The sequence below is a fragment of the Fundulus heteroclitus genome, chromosome 12 (genome assembly GCF_011125445.2).
Source record: "Fundulus heteroclitus isolate FHET01 chromosome 12, MU-UCD_Fhet_4.1, whole genome shotgun sequence".
In the NCBI taxonomy this organism is placed as follows: Eukaryota; Metazoa; Chordata; class Actinopteri; order Cyprinodontiformes; family Fundulidae; genus Fundulus; species Fundulus heteroclitus.
Genome location: NC_046372.1, coordinates 41,425,472 through 41,448,493, shown reverse-complemented (window position 1 = coordinate 41,448,493; position 23,022 = coordinate 41,425,472). Strand labels below are relative to the sequence as shown.

Here is a 23,022-nt window from a genome sequence, read left to right as displayed (position 1 = left end):
GGCAACTTAACACCATTCAGCCGCTAATTAACTAATTGAAGTGGCTCTCTAAATCTAGAGGAGCACGTAACTTGTGCCTAAAACGAGGCGGAAAATCAAGCGTACAGTGTGTGTGAAACGTTGCGGCTCGGCCCCAAATTTGTCAATGAGCTCGACTCTCCCTTGTTCCTGACAACCAGAGCCTGTAAAGAGCTGATTTATAGTTGGCTTTTACTTTTCCAACTTCTGCCTGAGCTAGTTAGGTGGTGCTGCGAGGCCCTGGGGTCAAGCCCATATCGTGGTAAAGTGAGACGTAACCCGCATTCACGAGGGCCCGGGGTCCAGGAACACTGGGGGGAAAGTAGGTAGAGGGAGCCGCAGCAACTCAGTGGAAAGAAGTAGACTCCATTTTTTTTGTAAGTCCTCCCCTCCAGCTGTCACCCCAATCTCCATCCCATGGGGGGTTGCCACGGTGACAGGAGGCCACATGTCTTGGGGGCGTCGTTTTGGTCAAAGGACTCCATTGTTCTGGTGTTAAGCCGTCTTCCCTATGCCCGTCTGCCAGGGAGAGGGGCTTCACACCGCTTACACACACACACACACACACACACACACACACACACACACACACACACACACACACACACACACACACACACACACGCTCCTAGACAGACAACACACCCAACACCCACTGGTACAAAGGTGGAGCAGTTTGGTTGCACTCAACCACTAGCAAAGGTTTGTTTTTTTTATTTATTCTTTTAAAACAAACTAATTCAATTTTTAAAATGACATATTTCGTTGACGGAGCAGCAATCATACTGCAAATATAAAACCCAACAATTGTGAAGTTACTGAGGGGGAAATATTTGAAATAAGTGTAGCACCTGTGACTTCTTCCTTATGTTATAGTATGAAATAATGGACTAATATGTTATAATATTTGCAGACTTGATTTTATTTCTGCTTTTAGTTGGCAGCTGGAAAGTGCCTACATGCAACTCATCACAGCTTCCACTAGATGGCAATGTGGCCTCGCACAGCCCTGCCTCCCAGCCCAGGGGTCTGTCCATCCGTCATCCGGTGGACGTACGGAGCAAACCTTGGCGGACCCGGAAACCTCCAGCGTCCTTCAGCCAAGTGACTGACTTGATGTAAAGGGGGTTTAGTCAATTACCCGCTGATGGATAGATTACAGTCGTGCATCATTCGGGGGAAGCCAATTTCCCCGACGCCAACGGAATTTGAAACTCAATTTGTTTCTGCTCCCTCTGTTCTTCTCAGATAGATGGATTGGGAAAGCAGAGAGCGGCTGATTTGAATCTATAACCGGTGGACGGCGAGGTTACGGGTCAATACGTTTAGAGTCATTTGGCTGGTTTCGAAATGGAAATCCGAACAGTAATTTACTCGGCAGTTTGTTCAGTTAAAGAGCAAGAGGTCCGAGGCCGATGTGAGAGGAAAGAAAAAAAGCTGCTTTACTGGAAGTGAGGTGACCACACAGCTGGAGCAACGGTTACACTGGAGAGAGGGGCTGCTGGAACGGGCCCCATCAGTTCTAGCTAAATGAACCCTAACAAGGAGCCGCTACACATTTGAACAACATAAAAACACACAATCTGTAGCTGGTAAAAAAAAATAAAATAAAATCACATAAGCTGCTGTTTTGAGCAGTAAAGCCATCTTTATCCTCACACAGGAGCAGGTATTGACTTGGAGATGCCTGATCCAGTGCCATTAGAGCGGGGGGGGGCTGAAGAGGCACTGATCACCAGCCGAGTGGCTGATATTGATTAGGAGGTGGTCACCAGAGATCATTGGGCTCTCAGCGTATTGACTGACGCAGTAACTCCAGGGAAACTGAACTCCAATAGTTCACAAGGGAGACAATGGCCAATGTTTTTCAGCTGATGTAAAACAATCAGCCTGTGCAGAAGCTACAAGTCCTCCTCCTTTGCTCTCGGCTCGTTCGACGAGGAGTCCTGCGTTTGCGGTGGGACGGCCAGAGCGGCACTGAGGCGTCTGCGAGACGATCTGCGAGTCTCCCTGAATGAGTCCGGGGAGCTGTGAGGCACCCAGGCGAGTCCAGCATCCACGCTGCCCGGCTCCAGGGTCGCCTGGTTCCTCAGGCTGCGGCGAACGGAGCGCCGCCGTCTGCTGGGGACGGCTTTGAACACGTCCTCAAAATTAAAATCTGATTGCCAAGGGGCAAGGTCCAAATGGGGTTCCCCCTCGTGTTCAGAGCTTGCCTGGGTGTTGTCCTGCTCTCTTTCTGCCTGCCCCCCCTCTCCGTCTGAGCTGGGTTGGGGCTCCTTTGCGTGCGCGTAAAGGGAAGCTGAGCTCTTTCTGCCCCGTTTGGCTTTTTTCACTGCTGGTTCTGTGTCGTTGGACTTGTCGCCTAAAGGAGCGGAGCTGGAGGTGGGTGCAAGCAGACCTGCATCATATTCGCTTGAGTCGGTGCATTGAATATGAACAGAAATGTGGTCAGAGGGCTGGTCGTGGTCAGCCTCACTCCGCTGGCTGCTCATCCGTGGGGTTCCCTGGGAGCCGCCGAGGCTCGCTGAGGACTGAAGCTCAAAGCGCTGCTCTGTGACTTCCTCCTGGAGCTCCTCACAGTCAGCAGCACTGACCTTCCCCTTCTTCGGTCGACCCCTGACTCTTGACCTTAGCTGCCCGCTCTGCTTCCCTGGACTACATGTGGGCAGTGAGAGGTTTTCCTCAGCTTTTGCCTCTGCCATCTCCTCTCTATGTAGGGAACCATCTGCCACCTGCAGCTGGACACCAGACCCTCGATGTGTGGCTGTTAAGGGGAAAAAACAACAACAATTTTACGACTGCTGGCTTCACTTCTGCCTGTTAAAAGTATTGACGTTTCTGCCAACAAATACAACTTTTAGGAGGTAAAAACGCAACACAGATGTCTCCTGACCAAAAATGCACCTAAAAACGACCAATTGTAACTAATGTGTCCAGCATTAAATGTGCAGATTTTACCTGCGCTGCTCTCAGGAGTCTGTTGCACGGTTAGGGAGTGGAGGGTGAAGGACATCCTCTCTTTGATGGGGCTCAGACCGGGGTTCTTGGAGGCGTACTGACGTGAGCTGTACAGAGAGCGATCTACATCTTTGTTCCAGCGGCGAGCTGCTGAGGCCACCTGCACAACAGCGTCCGTAAAACAGGTTAACCTCACCAATATCCACTTCTGTGGGGAAGCAAACCCATCTATGCTTCTACCTCTAGCCCCTTCATGTAGGGTCGGACATTCTACCTTTTAATGGCCACTGGACACTGCCACCTACTGGCAAAACTATGTATGACAACCACGAAAGATTCTTCAGGCACACGTGGCTCGCACTCAGTCCGAAATACTGCCGACCCCAGTCTCTCAGCAAAGAAAGGATTGGGATGTTTCAGATGTAATGAAAGCTGAGCTGAGAATGCCGAGGGCGCTGAAGATGCCGAAGTAGCGTAAGGTGCAGTGAAACCTCCAGGTTTAATCCAACAGCGGAAAATAGCAAATATCTGTAACCTGAAAACGAATCATGTCTGTTCCGTTTTACTGTCCATTAGCTGTACAGAGAGATTGTTATTAGGTTTATGCATCAGCGAGCATATTTTACACAAATTTCCTTTTTGTTTAGTGAAATCCACATACTTAACTGTTTTTGTGGAAATCTTTATTGAAATATAAAGTTTGAGAGAAATCCTGAAGGGTTTACAGCAGCAGGGGTCTGTAATTGTTTACAGAGCCATTTGTGCCCTCACTGCAGAAAAAGAAAACTTGTTTAGCATAAAAAAAAAGAAAAACACTGTATTACCATTGTGCATTTATTCCAAATAGGCAGATTTATTTTTTAACACTTGTTCAGCATACTTTATTCCAAGCACAGCACAGACGTTGTAATAGCAGCTAGAGCAGCCTTGGATCAGGCTCAAGGGTCGTAACTTAAACGCGTTCAGCTTTGTGAAGGAGTTTAGAGAACGGAAAAGGATTTTCTATGTTTATCCCACAGCAAGAGTTATTACAAACCAGGATGTCTACTTTCAATTGCCACAACTTTATAGAACTAAATAAGGAGATCCGAGCCCCTCTTCCCGCTTTGACCTGGTTGTAGAAACACTAGCTCGAAGACTCAGAGGCCCGGCTCTCTGACCTCTAGGTCTCCACTCCCACCCATCCGTCGCTTCACGCAGACACATTAGTGTACGTGTGTCATCCAGAAGAATCCATTCTGTCAACCATGGAGGTATTTAACAGTTTTGATCCCCTCTCAGGTTTTCAAGTTGATTGAGATAAAAGTGAATTAATGCAGAACAGAACCACGCTGAACTCCCTTGCCTTTAACATTATTTAGAAATACCTTCAATATTTGATTTTTCCTCAAAAGGCACTTAGACTTTATGAATCCCCCCGGTGGTCATTCCAGGATCAGTGCTTTAACAGCACAAAGTCCGTACAACAGTCTCTACTCTTTGGTGTCAGCTCGGCTAAAAATATTGGAAGTCAGATTATTATGTTCTAGTGAAATCTGGATGAGGCAGTTTAGTGAATCTCCATGTATGGAGAAGCTTGCATATAAAAACTCAGGACTGGTGAGGGGACTATAAACTGAACCCCAGTATAGTAATTAAATTGGGAATAGTGGGTCCTTTTGGGCCATATGTGTTTATTCTATTTGACGTCAGACTCGGTTTCTTGTTAGTTTTGGCTGCTGTCGTTTATTCTAATGATTTCAAGCTCAGACTATCACTTCATTTTTAAATCCACCAAACTGTTTGATTCCTAGTTAGGCTCACGTTTGATGTTGCTGGTCTTTCCTAGATGTATTTTTTTTTATTACGTGCTTTTCCCTAATTCCTTGTAAATCTGTAAAATTCAGATTAAGTTGCTTTCAGCAGTGTGCACCTCGCAATAAACAGAAAATATCAAACCAGAATTAGCTGAACTGTTCTGGCCCCAGACAACACGCTCAGACTGAGTTTGAAAATCTATAAATGCAACAGAGCTGAAAATGTAACCAATGCTTTTGCTCCATTTAATAATGTACAGTAATTCTTCACCTTCCTAAAGTCACTTGTCTTTGAGTGGATGATGCACATTTAAAGATGTTTCCCAACACAAACATTCTTTAATTGTGCAAGTAGACTAGTGCTGGGTAATAAAACCATTTCCATCATTTAGCAGGTAGGTGATGCGAAGGCAGGCAGTAACAGAGACTTGCAGGCTGTAAAATGCTTTAGAACGGGCTTCGCTCTGAGCAAACACCGATTCAACTCTATCCACCAAGATCAGGCTGGAGTCAAAGGGCAGAACGACAGGTTATGAGCTGCACTGACAAATCAATTTAGCTGTAACATGTTCTGATGCTACAGTTCAGCGTGAAACCAAGTTTAAAAGGAAGAAATTCTGCCGTTTCAGCGCCCCTCAAAGTGGTTTAGCTTGTCAGCTTGTGTACAACTTTAGAAGTGAATGTGAGAGTTCCCAGCTCCCACAATTTGAGAAGCTGTGGTGTTCATGAAGAGCCTGTGCAGGAATGGATGCCTTCAGGTGGCTGAAATGGGTTCTATAAAAGATATACACATTAAAAATTTCCCCAAACCCAAGCAAAGTATCTTGGGGTGAGATTCTGCACACATCAGGTCTATGACTGGCCTCCAGGGTGACGTGTGCAGAATCCTCAGTGAGGAAAAATGTAACAAGCAGACTGAGCCGACCCACCTTCATCTTCCTGCAGGCCGACTTGGCAGCGGATCGCGTCGACTTCTTCACAGGCTCGCTGTCCTCTGGCTGCTGCGGGGAACAGACAGTCGGTCTGAGGATACATCACATGGACTATTTCTACCTCGCTAAGCGGAGGTTTTAGTAGTTATTAAGTTCAGATCCAGAGGAGTTAAAGTGTGGATCAGATGGGAGCGGGTTATTTATTAAAACGACGATCTTATCTGGCATCAGGATAATTCTACCAGTAAGACCAAGCAGAAGCGGCGGTAACAGCAGACCTTTCTCTTCCGCGTGCCGCGCCGCGTTCCCGCCTCCATTTCCGACTGCTCTTCTTTCTGTGGAGAGAGATCCACAGGTTTCAGGGCCCAATCAGAGCGTCTGTCAATGAGTGCTCTCACAGTGGCAGACAACACTCTGCTCTGCTGTTGGCTAGGACTCTGTGGGTTTACGTTCTCCCACAACATTTAAGGCACTGCCTGGACATTTCTGATTAGATTAGATGCACAGGTCAGGCTTTTCTGGCCTGTTGACGCCAATCTGTTTCTGATAAGGACTGGAACACAGGAAAAAAAACAAATATGCTACATGATTTGGTAAGTTTCAATTTAGAAGTTATCCCCATTTCTGCATCTAAACATTTGTCTATAGCCTCCAACAGATTTTACTAAACTCAAAAAGGAAAGTTTAAAGAACGCAACTGCTAATGGCTAAGTTTGGCTGTCTTAGCTGCAGATCAGGGCTGAAAAAGGGAAAAGTAGCAGCTGATAGGTTTTTATGCTCCATCAGCACAAAAGATGCACGCGTCGATGGGATGGAACGATTTTAACGTAGAGATGTAAACACATCAGGTAGCCATTTAGTTCTAAAGAGTCCCTTGAATGTAATATTTCCAATAATCAGACAATGATTTCACCCAGGCTCAGGATCCAATCAGATTGACTCAGACCTTTCTTCTTCTTCCGTTTTTGGACTGGGTTGGAGCCTCACTTTCAGCTTCTCCTTCAGGTTGCCTCTCCTCTGCCACAGATTCCTGCTCATCCATGGCCTCTGTCTCAGAGGCTCTCTTTGGTTCGGTGTCAACTTTAGAGGCGAAGGGGTGAAAAGAAAAAAAGAGAAATAAGAACCTCTAAATAACTGGCCTGCAGCTACAGTCAGTGATTCTGAATGGATAGGCCGCCATGATAACAGGGTGAGCGAAGATGCATCGCGGGCCTCCTGCCGCCAGTACCATTAATATGTGTAAAAGACGGCGACAGCTGCCAAGAGCCGCAGATGTAGGATGGAGCAGAGCAGCAGTTATATTATAGAAAATATTTCTGTATGTTTAGATGTAACAAATCCAAACATTTCACCGACTATTTCTGCTGCAACTTTGGAAGTGTTATGCTAACACTGAGCTGAAAATAAATACAGAAATACATGAATATGTGCCTCCTAAACATGATTGTGATGTATATGCTGAAGCTTAAAGGCAGAAACCCCTACTCATTATCTTTAATAAACCTGAAAAAAAAAAAAAAAAAAAAAAAAAAAAAAAAAAAAAAGAGCTGGATGTGCTAGATCTAAGGTAACAGCAAAGAGAAAGATTTAAACAGCACTGTTAAAAAAATACATGCCTCAAACTGGGTTAATACAAGATATAATCTAATAAAAATACGATATTTCTGTTATTTCATGCAGCCGCCCACAAGCAAGAGAAGAGAAACAACTTAACACTAGCATTACCAGGGTTTTCGACCTCCCCCCTGAAGTCCCGAAAGAGGGTCAAAAGACCCTGAGTCCAAACTGACGACTCTGGTGGCTCAAATTAGCATCCCTTGTTCAATTGTCAATAGGGCCATTGCCTGAGGAATCAGCAAGGGGGGAGGAGAGCCGAACTCACAAAAGCATTCCACACTTCTGTACTGTCAGGCCAGAAGGTACGTGTGAATAGTCCATGTTGGGGGTGGGTGCGATCTATGATGGAGGCAGCTCTACAGTAGAGAACTAACCAAATTAGCAACACGGGTTGGCGTTCAAAGTTACTGCAGGACTATCATTGGATGGGGTTAAATAATAATAATAAAAAAAGACACATTTTACTGTAGGCATCCCGTGTTTACCTTACAAGTTTTCCTTGAAAATTAAGGAGCTGTTTGCTGATTTCATACATCAGAACACCCAAGAAAACAACTTTTATTTCATTAGATTATAATTGCACTGCATTTAACAAGGTCCCCTTTTTTTACTCTGACCAGTTTCCCTGTATCTAGTGAATATAGCATCCCCCAAAGAATAAAAGCAACCAACACTATCACTTTACAACTATTACCCTGCAGTGTGGATAAAACTAAATACTATAATAATAAACAATTGTTTGTTATTAGCAAAGTGCAGCATTTTTGGGATACAAAATCTCTAAAACCATCGTGTATGGTTTATTATGTATGTATGTTATATTATAAATCAACTAGCTGCTTCGGAGTCAGGGTAGAAAAATAAGCCTACTCTGTGCTACCATCACAAACAAGGTAGTTCTGAAAATTATTTTAAAGAAGGAGATGTTTGTCTGAGTGATACCCTGTCAGTTTAGGCTGATGACCATGTCCTGGTCATGTCTAAGTATGCCCCTCTCTTTCCGATTTCAATCGAACAATAACAAGCTTATTGTTTCAATCAAACAGTAAGTTTTGTGTTGACTAGAATTTAGTAATAAAGCAATTTTTTTTTATCTAGGATTGTCAGGCCCTGAATACAAATGCAGTCCACACTTTTTCAGATTTGCCTTTGAAAACCACTTTTTAAACCACAGATCCTTTTCTATTCACATTACAATTATGCACTAATTTGTACCAGTCAATGTCATAAAATACCAATGAAATACACTGATGTTTGTCATCATAATTTAACAAAATGCAAAACAGTTCAAGTAGTACAAATACCAAATTGTCCAAATTGCCATTGCCTCTTATACCTTTGTATATTTCTCATGCTGGAATTTCAGTTCTCTTGACTTAGACACAAATACTTCTGGTCATTGCTCACAGCTGTACCTGGCAGTTAGTAGGGAGTTAAGCTTCCCCCTTCCTTTGGTGCACCAGTAATGGCCTTATTTACAGAACAAAAGCGCCGGTTCACAACTGCTTATAGGATGCTAATTAAAATCCTTCAGGTCAGTCGACCCGTCTCTGGGCTCCAAAGGTAGAAATGTTAAATGACCCTTCTCTGGTAATTCTAGTGTTAAACGACGGCATCAAATCATCTTGCCCCTCTTTGGTGAGATGGGACGGTTATTAAATGACGGTGGCAGCGATGAAAATGTGGAAAGTTTGAAACGCAGTTTACCTGTCGGATTCTGAGAGAGAGTCTCCTCCTGGAAATCCATGTTTAAATTTAACGGCTGAGTGTCAAAGACACAATCTAAAAACGTGAGAGACATGGAAACGGCCGTTATCAGAGCAAAGATTGAATTCCACTACAAACAATCACCTATTGACGAGGAGCGTCAGTAAAATACTCAAATTAACCTGCGTCACTCGACACGGCCGAGTCAATCTCCTCCATCGGTGGAAAAACAATCTATGGGGAAACAATTAAAAAATGCTTTCAGTCTTAAATCTAACATTTACACTCCATATAAGAGATTAGACTGTGGGTTTATTTTAACATAACTGTTTGCATAGATTTAATAACACATCTTTCATGTGTTTGATCCATTTCATAAAGCTATAGCCATTATAGCATCAACAATAAACAACCAATCAGAAGACCTCGTTCCCTGTGGTCTACCTTGCCGTCCTGGTCGCCGTCTCTCTCGTGTGACCTTCTGTGTCTGCCGGGTATCGCGAACGTGGGCGAGGCCCCAAACCAAGCCGGGGTGAGACGCTCCGCCTGAAGCTGTGCGTCTGATTCGCTCCTCTGCGGCGTCTTCAGCACCGAGCGCAGCGGCCAGCCCCCAGCGGGAGTGGCCGCCCGTGCCGGGGTGGCCCCCTTCTGTAACGGAGTGCTGGGGGGCAAGTTCTTATCGAACAACTCGGGAGATAAAGGACCCCCGAAGCGCACCTGCTTCTTTTTCCTCGCTACGGTCGTCTCGTCCACGTCTACTGTAAGGAAGCGGCAGAAACTTAAACTCAAACAAAGCTGCTATTATCATTTAATGCTGGGGATATATAAGCATTCATGTACAGGAATATAAGAGCAGCTGAAGTTAGCACTCCATCTTCACCATCACTGTATAGAAACCTTGGATACTTGGAAACTCATGTTCTTACTAGCTCACAGTTTTAAAGATATTAACCCGTGCAGCAGTTTAAACATAAACCAACACTTAAATGCAGTTTTAAATGCACATATATTGTGCAATGGAGCCCTGCAGATGAGGCTAAAGTTTAAAAGAAGTGCATTAAACCGCAAAGGCTAAAAGTAAACGGAGATCAAAGGCCAGCTTCCCTGAGGGAGGGTATTCGGAGCCAGCAGAGTCTGTTTACCTGTCGGTTTCATCTCCAGCAGAGAAGGGAGAGATGAGATGTGGAGGGAAGACTGGCGGGCCGGTGAAACAGCTGCAGGGTCGTCACAGGGAGGTGGGCTGGGGCTTTGCTGTTTACAGATAGCATCCTGTTGGGAGACAATGTGTGGGATACTCGGTGAAGCTGCGTTGCAACTGAAACGGCATGAAAAGAGAGGCTGGAGCGTTATCTGTTGCATAAAGTGTGGAAGAACAACTGGTTGCTGCTTTATTAAATCCTCAGTGTCCCCCCCCCCCCCCCCCACCATTCAACAAGGGGAGGCGCCCCGCCAACAAAATCACCCACCCCTCCAAGAAAGTCACGGCATGCAGTAAATTATTACACGTCTGTGAGCGTTCACCGTTAATTTGATTAAAATTAGCCTTTCTAAAAAGCGCGCTCAACTATGAAGTTTGAAAATCCGCTGAGAGTTAGCGCTGTACAACCCAATGTGTAGCAGCCTTTAATGTTTCTCCAAAGCTAAGCTATCACTCCTTTACTTTCAGCTCAGACTCACCTGGGTTGCAGGTAAACTCAGCCTCCCACCAGGTGAGAGAACGCTCAGAGTCACGACATATTTCACCTGCTTGGTAAATATTTCTGCGTTTTGTACCCAGGCCCAGTTTCTGAGGATGGCTGCACTAAATAGTCCCACAGAGTCAGGAGCCCTGAGGGTCTGCTGGCCCTGAAGACGTCGATGGAGTCTGTTCTGACGGGGAGAATGAGGCGTTCATTAAAGAGAAACGCTTAGAAACCAGCAGCTAGTTATTCCTGACAGAATTAGTATCGCTTGTGTCGGCAGCGCCGGATCCAACGGGATAAATGCAAAACAGAAAAAGGGACGCATTTGTTTATTTCACGTTTTGCCCCGCTTACTTCAATATACTGAAAATGTTTGCCTGATACAAATATGAGGATGATCACATGCTTTTAAACTGATTATAAAAATGATCGCTCAATATAGCACGTTCTCTACAAATAAACGGCTCAATGGTCATTTTCTGATCTACAAGAAATACCATTTGCTTTGATTGTCACAGATCACCAAGTCTGTTGGAAACCAAAATCCTCCTTCCTGAGTCCATCACTGAAAACTGCTGCTTTATACTTGGGAAATACATTTTTGTTGCTATAGACCCTCAGGAATATTATGAACTCTGGCAGAGTTTTAAAGAGGTTTTCATTCAATCAAGAAGTAGGAAGGAAGAAAGGCAGGTAGCCTTCAACATATAATCATCTATAAATGTACACAATAGAGACAGAAACATATGAGACAGAAAGATGGCTGCTCGTATTAAGCTGTATTCTGGGATATTAATGGAATGTCCCCTCCCCCTCGTTTCTGAATAAGACTATTATTTTAGTAGAAAAATAACCGGAGGAAATAAAAAAAGCAGTTTTCCAACTTATTAATAGGGGAAAAAAAGCTTTCCAGACCAATCTGGGAAAAGGTAACCGCCCCATAAGCCCTTATATTTGTGAATGATGGCTGATACAGGAGCTAGGGCTTTTCACATTGTGAGAGCTATGTTTAAATGTTTTGTTTTTGATGGGTCAAATAACAAAACAGAAAAAAAAAAAAAAAAAAAAAAGGCAGATTAGCAACAGATAGATAAAAGCTGCCCACCTCTTTATTCAGGTTATTTTGAAATGATCTGTCCAGAGTTTAAGTGGGTCGCTGCGCCCTCATGGGATTATTTTCCCCTGGATCCACAAACGTGTTTCTGCCTCAGTCCGATCCCACTGTGGGTTTTTTAATATTGCCAGGCTCTGAATAAACCTTCAGTTAAATGTTGGGTTTCACTCCCGGTTTCCATGACCGCTCAGCTGATCTGGACTGTGCTCAGAAGCGTGGCTGCTTGTTTAAAACAGCGCTGATAAATTACGCTGGTGATTTTACAGCACCTGTTTGTGGGGAAACTGGAGTAAATTATTTTATTCATGTGGTTAAGTCGGATGAACGAGACATTTCTAAAGCCACGCGGCACCGACTTGCCTTTCGCGTGGGAGAAAAGCAGACAGGTTGTTTTACAGAACCAGATCTGAACTGGGCTGTAGAAGCAGCCTGGCCAGGAATACGTAGGGTTCAAGTGTTCCCGCCCACTCTGAACCCTAAATAAGTGAAAAATGTGGCTTATAGAACCAAAATCTAAACCTAGAAGCGCTAATATTTCTATCACGGCAGCAATTTCTTAATTTTATGTGATCTGATAAACAAACCCTTAGTTTAAAGATGCAAATGAAGTCGAATATAATGTCTTCACTAAAAGCAAACAACCTGTACTTTTCAGGGACAAGTTCGGAACAAGATCAACTAAGCCAATAGCCCAAACTTCCTTTACATCAACACTGATAATTTAGTATTACTGGTTGAAATAACGCGGCTTTATATGTTGTTAATCTTGACTCCATGCATTATAAACAAGTTGATTTGTGGTTAAATCAAAGGATTCAGACAAACCTGATTCCTGCTTATTCAAAAACAGCTGACAGACTCTAAAGTTCAATCTGCTGAATCACAAGAGATTTGTCTTTAAATGTGAGCGCGAGGTGAGCAGCTAGCTTTGTGACCCTCACAATGAGACTAACATATAAAAAGGCGACGCTGTTTAGCTTCTGAACTCCTACTACTGGCTATAGCAGGAAAACAAGTTGTAAACGTGTGCCTGACTGCGACTCTTATAGTGGCGCTGCCATCAAAAATCTCAGCTGCTATAAATGATTAATGTCCACAGTCTGGCAACCTGAATACAGATGAAGTCCTGACCGGGACGCACTGAGCTGGTCGGAGCCGTAGCTCAGCACCAGGCATCCAGCTCCAAAGTGGCCATAGAAATGATGAGAGCACTTAGACCTTTTCATCTTAGATTAAAGTAGGGACGGGAAGGCAGGAGAGGGAAAAACCACTCAGAGTCACAGAGCTGACACGGCAATATTTCTAAATATGGAGCAGTCTTTCTAGTTCCCAGTGGGACTTCACATTTGAGCACTTTACAGAAAGACATCACTTGATCTTATTCTATGAAGCCCAGCTCTAAAGTAGAGTAGCAGTATAAAGGTCTGTAGTCACACCTGCTGTGTAGCTGTAGCTAAATAATATCCTAATATGTGTTTTGCTACTTTCTGATATATATAGGCGTGCTTTCCATGCCTCTGGGATAAGGCCTTTAAATACAGACTTCACTAAAGTGCCTCAGTTATCCTTTTACCTTTACCTTACTGCACCGTGGCTGATTTGACAGCCAGAAGTATTACAGCCTGTTAGATCTGGGACACGGATGTCTGTGGGGATTGGTCTGCATTAAAAATCACACCATGCACAGTGACAGATTCCAGGAATTTAACCTTGATAAACAGGCCAGGCTTTCTGACTGGCGGCACCGCCACACCTTCAGAATAAAGTAAATAAAGAAATAAAAATAATAATACTATTATCTTTATGTATAGACTATATTTGCGCTTATACTAACCATAATCAGAGTTTGAAATCAATTTCAATATCATGAAATGCTAAGTTTTACTTTATTTTGAAAAACCAACACTGCCGGCTCCTTCCTGTCTGGCTACAAAAGCATCCAGCTCATGGATGCACAAAAGGCGCTGGTGATCCCGCCCTGGATTACAGAACGGGAAATAAATATGACCTAAATGTAGTTTTTAAAGTACTGTAGTCTGTTTTGTCTCTGAAACACTAAAATAATTCCCTGAATTTCATTCACACGTAGCTTCAATCACTTATTTACCTCGTTCACTTTGTGTGCCTCTGATGCCTTTTTGGTACAATTTGTTATATGTAGTGTGGATTCAGGCAATGTATTAAAAATGTATAAATCATTTCATAAATATTATTTGTAGCTCCAAACACATTTAATCACTGCTTACAATCACTTTTTGTCTTGGCAAAAGCCTCTAGTTGATGGTGTCAACAGCAACAATAAACCCGCCTGAAGAACTAGAGAGAAGCAGACAAAGTAACGTGTTCACCCTGTCATGCTTCCTTCTTTAGGATTCTGAGCCAACCTAAAAAAAAACCAAAAAAACAAAAAAACAAAAAGGGTGACCAGATGCTCCCGATTTCTGGGACATTCCCCGTTTTGGATGACCTGTCCCTGGAAATGTTCCCGTTTTCAGTTTATCATGATGGAGTACAAAAAGTTTAAAGCAGCAACAGTTATTGACCCGGTCCTGCCGCTGTCCAGAAAATAATAGGTTGTGTGACTGCGCACGCGCAGAGGAAACTAACAAGGAACGTGGACGCACATTGGCGTTACGTGATCCCATCAGGATGATGGTATTTGGGACAACCAATGGATAAGGCGATACCGCCGGAAATTTAGGAACAGAGGGGTGTGAGAGCAGGAAGAACTCTGACCAATCCCTGCCTTTCAGTGTGAAGAACAGTGATTGGTCAGAGTTTTTACAGGCCTGCAGCTCCCACAGAGCTTTTTGAACCTCCTATTCTGAATACATAAAATACTGACTACTTTCAGGATGGAAGGACCATTTTACCCAGTATGACAAAAGGTGTTTCTGAACAGGACTACCAACTATAGCTTAAGGGTTCTAAGCCTGGTTCTGCTTAAAGAACTTAAAAACGTTGAGAAACAACAAAAAACAAAGACTACTTTGCGCTTTATTCTACATAACTACTGGATTGTGAGTGTTTGGGTTGCTAACTAACATCCAGGACTCTTAGCAAAGCGTCACAATTGCACTAACACCTCCCTACTAAACTTTGCCACTGTGAAAGTCGAAATTCACCCAGAAGCAGAATTTAAAATAAAAACGCATAACCGTGCATCATTATTCTGAGAATGTCTGAGAACATTAGCAGAGGTAGACAAAGCATTTCAGAAACGGGTATTAAGTGTTGCTCGTCATTAGGGACGGGCAATTACTGTAGCTTTTACCGTTGCGTGAAATTTATTTTATCGTAAGTGTTATTTATTGTGACAGCGATGCACTCACAAACCCAAAAAAAACTATACTTTGGGATTGTGAGAACTGTAAATTCTGATTTGTTTCTCACTAGGAGATGACAGCAAAACTAAATATAAATATCTTAAGATATAGTTGAATGCAGTTGTTGTGTGCAGCTTGGTGATAAAATGTCACAAACATTTTAAATATTAGGCAAGTTGTTCTCTGGTCTTCTCTTTCTGTTTGTAAGAGCTGGGTGCGTTTGTGGGGCTTTTGCTGCAGGGCTGTGCAGTCAAGGGCAAAAAATAAACACTTCAATGGATCTTAAAGCACTTCTCCCTTTTCAGATGTATTGTTATGGCAAACAAATAGCACAAAATATAGAAATAAACATTTCTAGACTAACCATCCATACTAGCCATCTAAAAACCTTTCTATCCTAATTTTACTAACAGACTGCAGTCTATTAAACTATCTATTATTTTCAGACAGACCGTAAAAAAATTAATTACTGTAAAGCAAAACAAAGAGAACCAACTGGTGTTGGATGGTAAAGTTAATTTGGATGAGCTTCAACAACACAGTTTAGATCCAATTCAGTGACTGTTGACTGTTGTAACAATTATTACAGATTGGATCTCCGTTTAAAAAGCATTAAAACACAGAAGAAAATACATTATAGTCAAGTTTATGTAAATGTCATCTGTGAGCATGTTTATAATCACAGCATTTCCTGTAGAAATCTCGTATTTCTTTCTGTCTCTCTTTTTCTGTCTCTATCATTTGTCTTTAAACATAGTTATATTTTGAAGGCTGCCTTCTTTCTTTCTTCCTACTTCTTGATTGAATGAAAATCTCTTTAAATTTTGTTGGCATGTAGAATAGTAGGGGAAACACTGAATTAAAAAGGCAACTTTAAAGTAAAAGATTTACATCTAAAACTGTTCAGAGTAAATGCAACCAGATCAATGCAGAAATGTGTTTTCATATTCTAGTTAATCCCTTATTAGAGAAACATCACCTGGAAAATACATTTTTAGTCTCAACTTTAGCTTGTAGTAGGAAACAAATGATGCAAGTTTTCCAAGGAATACATCAAGTCAAATGTCGTCAAGATTGTCAATGACTTTAAAATGACCTGGTTCATGATCCATTTTGTCCAGAACCATATCAAAAGACATGAATGTTTTTTTTATTTTTTTTTTTTTTTTAAAAATCAGGCTTTTAACTACAGTGACTCTCGCCAGATGTATGTTGCTCCGCCTAGCTTCACTCACATACATCTGGGACATCTCCATAGGAATTGCCTTTATTGAAGGCTGGGCCTTATCAAAACTCCTTACATATGATTGGATAAGCCACTTGTCTGTCATCTTTATCGACGTGCTATTTCAACCACTCACACCGAAGCTAACCCGTGACGCTGTGAGAGCGACGCAGGAAAAAAACAAAATACATTTTTTTAATGTGTTTGAGGCTCTGGTGGCACGAGTTTTATTGACAGTGAGCTGACAGGAAGAGGGGGAAAGACAGGCGGCAAAGCGCCACGGGTCAGAGTCGATCCCAGGCCGACCGCGTTAAGGACTAAAGGCCTCCTAACATAGTTAGCGCTAACCGCTAACCGCTCTGGGGCGCGTCCGCGGCAGCGTGCCCCGGAAAGCAAAACTTGCCAAATCCGGTCGGGAGAAGGGCGAAAACATGGTTTCCACCAACAAAAGCCTTCAGAGCCGTTCTCTGATGTTCTTTTAATGAAACAATATTAGGTAGATTGGACAACACAGAAGAAATAGCAGCATCAATGTTAACGCTTGCTTCCTCAACGAGCCGCCATTGCTATCAAAACAGTCTCACGTCACGGTCGCTTCTCCACTACGTCACATCTATGAAACGCCAGCCCTGCGTCCTGATTGGCCAGATAATAAAATTGGTTGGAGAAATCACTCTCTATGGGAGATGTCCCAGATGGATGTGAGTGAAGCTAGGCGGAGCGACATACAGCTGGCAAAAGTCAGGTTAGCTTTTAACACCTCTGACTGGAAATGTGAAAAGCGTGGTGAGGACAGCAGAGATTCATCAGGACAGCTCTTCCCTCCATCCATGACGCTGCCTGACCAGGGCTCAGGCAACCATAAAAGGCCCCCCCCAACCCCCATCATGGACTCTTCTCCCTGCAGCAGCTTCAAATGCTGAACAACCAGATCCCACAATGGCTTCATTCCACACATCAATAATCCCGTCTCCTATAATAGAAAACTAGTCCCTTTACATGGTCACTATGAACTGCACTGAGGAACTGAACTATCTGCATCATCATATATCCCGTTCATTGTTGCACTGCATCCTGGTGCTACATATACTGGCATACTCATAGTCCTAAAAGGAACTTTTTCTGTACATTTAAAATATCTTTTAGGTTTCTGCTACATTCCTGACAATTGACAAATATTTATAATGTTTATCTTCCGTTTTTCCTCAGACACTTGCAATTAAATTTCGCTCAATTGTACATTGTGAATGTGCAGCTGAATGACAATAAAGTGTGTAATTTTAAAAGTGAAAGTTTGTCTTATTTTGCACTGACAGCTTATATTTTCAAATGCTCCTCTTTGACGCAAGCAAACAGCAGTTATGTAAGCGCGTGTGATAAATAACGTGTACCTCCTGTTCCTTCAAACTAGAGCGAGCGATAGAGATATCCTCCTCTGTAATCTCCACGCTGCAGCCTACCAGGGGGCCCAGGCGTCTCTTCTTGCTGGCTCTGGGTGAAGTCGGTGGGTTGTTCTCTTTCCCTTCGCTGCCGCTGATCCCATCTGAGAAGTTGAAAAAGAAACAAAGGAATAAAAAAGGGATGAATTACACAGAACAACAAACAGGAGCTGGGGACAACGCAATTAAATATAAACTAAATGTTATATCAAATAAGTCCATCTCAAAAAAGCAAAATAAAAAGACACTATATTTAAAAAACCTTTATCAGAGGGGAGCAGATGAAGTCTCTACTAACCTGGAAAGTGGCCCATTTCAGAAGCTGACCATGCTCAGCAGAAATGACTGGCTGTAAATGTCACACTGAGGCTTATACTATGCGATGTATTAATCCATAGCTTTTAAAACTGTGCCTCCGGACAACAGAAAGAAATCTTCCTGACACAGATCTCCATGGAGAAATGAAACTATTAATCCCGTAGTGATCCGGCCGCCTCACCAGACAGATAATCTTGCGTCGAGCCGCCTCCTCCGGTGCCGCTGTCCTGCGCTGGCGTCGGATCACAGGCGTCATTCTCCGCAACATCAATCTGGCTCTGGATGTGGGCCATCTTCTCCCTCAGTGTGAAGGCGACCCGGGGAAAGAAGGGGCTACTTCTGACAAGCTGGGGGGGTTGAGATGGCAGAAATAAACACATCGACTCGGAGATGCAGCCCGGCAGCTCATAAACTTCTGAAAAGACCGAAGCGGTGTTACTGAGAGGGAGCACATCTATCACACACAATCCTGGAGAGCATGGCCTGCCTAAGGAGAGCCACTCCAACACTTTCCTTTCCTCAGAGATAGCAGCGAAACAGTGACACGGGTTTAGCACAATCAGAAAAAAATAAAAATCCTCGCTTCATTTTGCGACTCACCTCATGATTGGAGAACTGGTAGCTTTCAGACAGAAAGAAACTCCTCAGCATTGACATAAACTTTTTAAACCACGTCTTCAGCATTATTCACTTCTCCTCTCTAACATATAGCAGAAATCATGACACTCTCCCAGACCAGCAATAAACAGATTAAATGCAAACTTCTCCTTAATCATTAGCACATGAGAGCAGGTAAACAAATATTATTAGTTGACGGTCTCCAGACCCCACCTCTTGTCCCTGATTGGCTAGTAAAAAGACATCTTCAGCTGTGATGGAGATGGAACAGAAAGCTTTTAAACTTGTAATCAAAATTATTCTGCCAAATACATTTCAGTAACATGTTAGAGTATGATGAAAAATAAACTATGTTCCTTTTCTGTTTCTTAGACAGAAACCCAAAACTGGTTGCTGCTATGGTTTTAGGTGAACATGTTGTCACGGTGACTAGGAACAAAATTAAACGGAAAACAAAAAGGTGACGCCTACAAAACTGACCAAACTGTAAATTAGACACAAAATCAACCTTGAGTCCATATCTGAACTAAAGGAGGAAACACCCCTCAATATTTAAAAGAAATTAATCATCAGCCATCATGTTGTGATCGAGGCGATCTTGAGCTTTATGTCTTTTATGTAACTAAAAAGCTCATTTTGCAACAGGCAATGCAAATTATCCTTTGCTATGGATGCTGGCTGCAGGATTTCACACCAGACCCCAAACAGATGAACAAATGTTTAACACAGAAACAGATGGATCACAGGTCCAGCTACCTAAACACAGCATCAGGTTGAAACGCTGGATGACTGAGAAGCATCTGACCCACCTCTGGGGTGTGTGGCTCCGGTGGAGTCTTCATCCTCAGCTGGGCCCTGAAACGGATGAGGGAATTTGTCTCTGGGGATCCCCGGACACCAACGCAGGATCTGCGCCGGGCCTTTATCTGCGCAACACGAGACTTGTCTAGAGGAGCAAAGAGCACAATTAGGGACGGGTGTTAAAAATTCAATGATGCACAGTCTCTACTGGTATGCGTCAGTTCACTGTTCATTCCTCTCAGAGTGTTTAAAGGGGACCTGATGGTCTTTCACAAGTTGAGACGATTGACAGAAGTAATGAAACGCCGGGCGGATGCTGATGTCAAAAACACGGCAGACTCCCTGATCCACAGCACACAGATTATTATCTGATCATCGGCAGCTCCGTTTCTGAATACTTGCACTTCCTTGTCTGGAGCTTATCCAAGTGGCTCTGGTTAATGATGAAACATTATTTATCTTCAGCCGCAGTCTCAGGGCAAGCAACGTTCTGATTGATCGCAGGCTACAGAAAACACCATAAGAGCCAGTTGGGCATTTAATGTACCAGACACAAATCACGTAATTCTTTCACCACAGATAGGCTGCATAAACTCTGGGCTTCACTTTGGTCATTTAATTCACACATTGCCTTTAAATATCATTTCTATTGTTTATATCCCGTGAATATGGGTCCCTTTAAAGCACGAACAGCACAGCCAGTTGCTTTCCCTCCTACATTATTGTATTTTTCGGACCACAAGGCACACCAGATTATAAGGAGCACTAAATATTCTTCCCAGGTGTGTAATATCACTCCGCCCCTTCATGTACACAGCTCTCTATCTGTCTCTGTCGGGAGGACAGAGTAGCTGGACTACACTGCCCTGTTTCTAACATAAGGCCAAAATGTATGTGGGGCCTTTACATGAATGCACTTCTAGTTTCGACATTAAAGTCAGGCAGTCTTGTAGACTGCTCAGGGGTCCTATCAGGTAGTGACACAGTGTACCGTAATGCTTCGTTGCTTACCAAAGTCGCACTTACACATTTTAACCGATTTTTGAGTGCATTGTACCACATAAAATCAGTCAGTAAGCACAACTTTAATCATATATAAGAATCACGGGATTATAAGGTGTACCTTCAATTTTAGAGAAAATTTAAGGATTTTCCGTGCGCCTTATAGTCCGAAAAAATACAGTATTGTGTACTTGTGTTGGTCTATCACACAAAATACATAGAATTTTGTTTTTGTATGGAAAACATATGGAAAAGGTTTAAGGTATACTTCTGCAATCCACCACGACTGATGAGGCTCTGCTGGTAAATGTGTTTATAAATGTCTCTATTAAAAAGATGTTCTGTATTGCCAAAGGTATTTGCTCAACCACCCAAAAATTGGAAATCAGGTGTTCCAGTCACTTTAATGGCCACAGGAGTATAAAATCAAGCACCAGGCAAGCAGACTGTTTCTGCTCTCATTTGTGAAAGAACGGGACGTATCTGGGTTTGGTGGTTTCTAGGAGAACAGTAATTGTCTGACTGTATTGTGCCAGGTGTGAATTAAGAATGGGATGTCGCTTAAGTTCATATGTAAGTCAAGGCAGGTTAGAGAATACTTTTGGCATCATAGCGCATGTATGATGAGCAGCGATACGGTCATGGGAGGGAAGCGTGTTGTGGTTCTGAGCTGGAAGTTTGACGGGATTTTCTCCTTCAAATTAAATCTATTCACTGAATGACCTTTTAACAAATAGAGGAGAGAAAAAAATATCTTTGTCATCGCAACTGTACATGCCAATGAAATTTGTCTTCCCCTGAGAAATCTGGGGCTAAGGGTCTTGCTCGGGGACACACAGTAGCAGTCTGCAGGGTTCGAACCGGTGTACTTTTCAGATGCATCCTCTCCCACAGGACACATGGCAAAGTCGGCTCATGTGCAGCAGAGTCCTAGGTTTCTGACACCCAAAATATAAGCCACCAGGAACACAAACACAGATCCCTGCTGATGCGGCAATTTGTGCAATGGTTATACAATATTAACATTATACGGCTTAGATCACGTAGATCAAGAAAATGAGATGACTCGTCATCGTTAAAATCCCAGAGTCTGTACATAAAAACAAAAGAAATGACAAAGTACACTTCAGCCGCCACTGAAGGCAGATACTATTATGTAAGCCACGTTTCCACACAGACAGCCCAGTCTACTTACCCTTAGAGGTTGACGAGGATCGCGTGAAACTCTCCACAGAGATGCCGAACTGATGCGGCTTGAGATCGGAAAAGTTTAACGGAGCCGAGCTTTCATTTGCACCAGCAGGCCCATCTAGCTCTGGAGGAGAGAAGTTCTCCTGACCTCCCGGGACGGGCTCCGATTCCGAGCCGCAACGGGGGCCAAGGCCAGCCGGTGGGACCGGAGTGACTGCCTGGTCTGTAGCCATCTGTGTTGACAAGCTGTTGGCGGATCACACAAGGAGCAGGTGCATGTCAACGCTGCGCGGAGATCAAGAATGCATTCTTCCAGATAGCATTGGACACAACAGCTTTTAGTAAAACAGAGTCAACTTTTTCCACACATCTTCGTTCCAGCAGCAGCAGACAGGTGAGATGAGTCACGTGTAAGGAAAGAGAACAGACTACAGTTTACTGAAAATGCCCGAGTTGGAGCAAAGTGGCTCTCTGTAGCGTTAGCTCAGCTAGCTGCAATACAACTAACACGTCGAAGCTACTAACCAGTGCTATCTAGTTTTGACTCCCGAGCCTCAACAAGTTGGCAAACGACAGCAACAGCTGCTGAAAACAACTCACCGACAGACAGTCAGACTCTTACCTTGTGCATTTAACTTAAAACATGGCCAAAATGCCCTAAAAGTATCTTATGTACGTTTGAGACTACTGCTAAAAACTGAGCATAGGGGTAGAAGGGATTCAAATCACCCTCCAAGGTTGGGCTAAGCGTCACTGATAAATCCCTCCGCGGAGCAGCTCAGAGATATCTTTAACAAAACGTTAAACACAAGACATACGACGTTTCACTACATCGCCATGTCACCTAGTTAAACGTCTTAAGAACGGCTGTGTCCGAGAATACCGATAACTAGTAAAAAATGTAAAACATTTAGAGGAACTATTTTGCATCGGCTCAACGGCTTGGAACAGAGTGGAGCTCGTCAAAATACAAACTCACCAATAGAAATGAAGAGTGTTCTAACACGTGATCACATGTAAACAGAAACTATCTTTGCCGTCATTCAGCGTCATAGTCATTCAAATCAGGACTTTAACCCTAAATGTGCTTTTAAAACTCGATAAAAAGTCATCATGTCGTTCCAATGTATGATATAAATAACATTCATTGTAATAAAAAAACTTTTTTTACGGAAATGCAGAAGAACTTTGTCAAATTAACCCGAGAGCGCCCTCTGGTGGTGAAGGCAACTGGGCTTCGTCCTTCTCGATCCCAGAGAGCTAAAATGACAATCAGAA

The 23,022-nt window shown here is 43.2% G+C and overlaps 1 protein-coding gene across 1 annotated transcript; it reads right to left on the bottom strand.

Annotated features, from left to right (window-relative positions):
* Positions 1–6,644: 6,644 nt before the first annotated feature.
* LOC118564820 (cell division cycle-associated protein 2-like) lies at positions 6,645–22,302 on the bottom strand. The gene is made up of 10 exons (XM_036144027.1): positions 22,270–22,302; positions 21,749–21,990; positions 19,560–19,696; positions 18,314–18,479; positions 17,767–17,918; positions 10,171–10,297; positions 9,473–9,786; positions 9,211–9,262; positions 9,029–9,103; positions 6,645–6,784 (listed from the first exon to the last, which is right to left on the bottom strand). The coding sequence occupies exons 2-10, from the start codon at positions 21,975–21,977 to the stop codon at positions 6,645–6,647; spliced, it is 1,392 nt and encodes a 463-aa protein (XP_035999920.1). The 5' UTR covers positions 21,978–21,990; positions 22,270–22,302.
* Between the last annotated feature and the right edge of the window lie 720 nt (positions 22,303–23,022).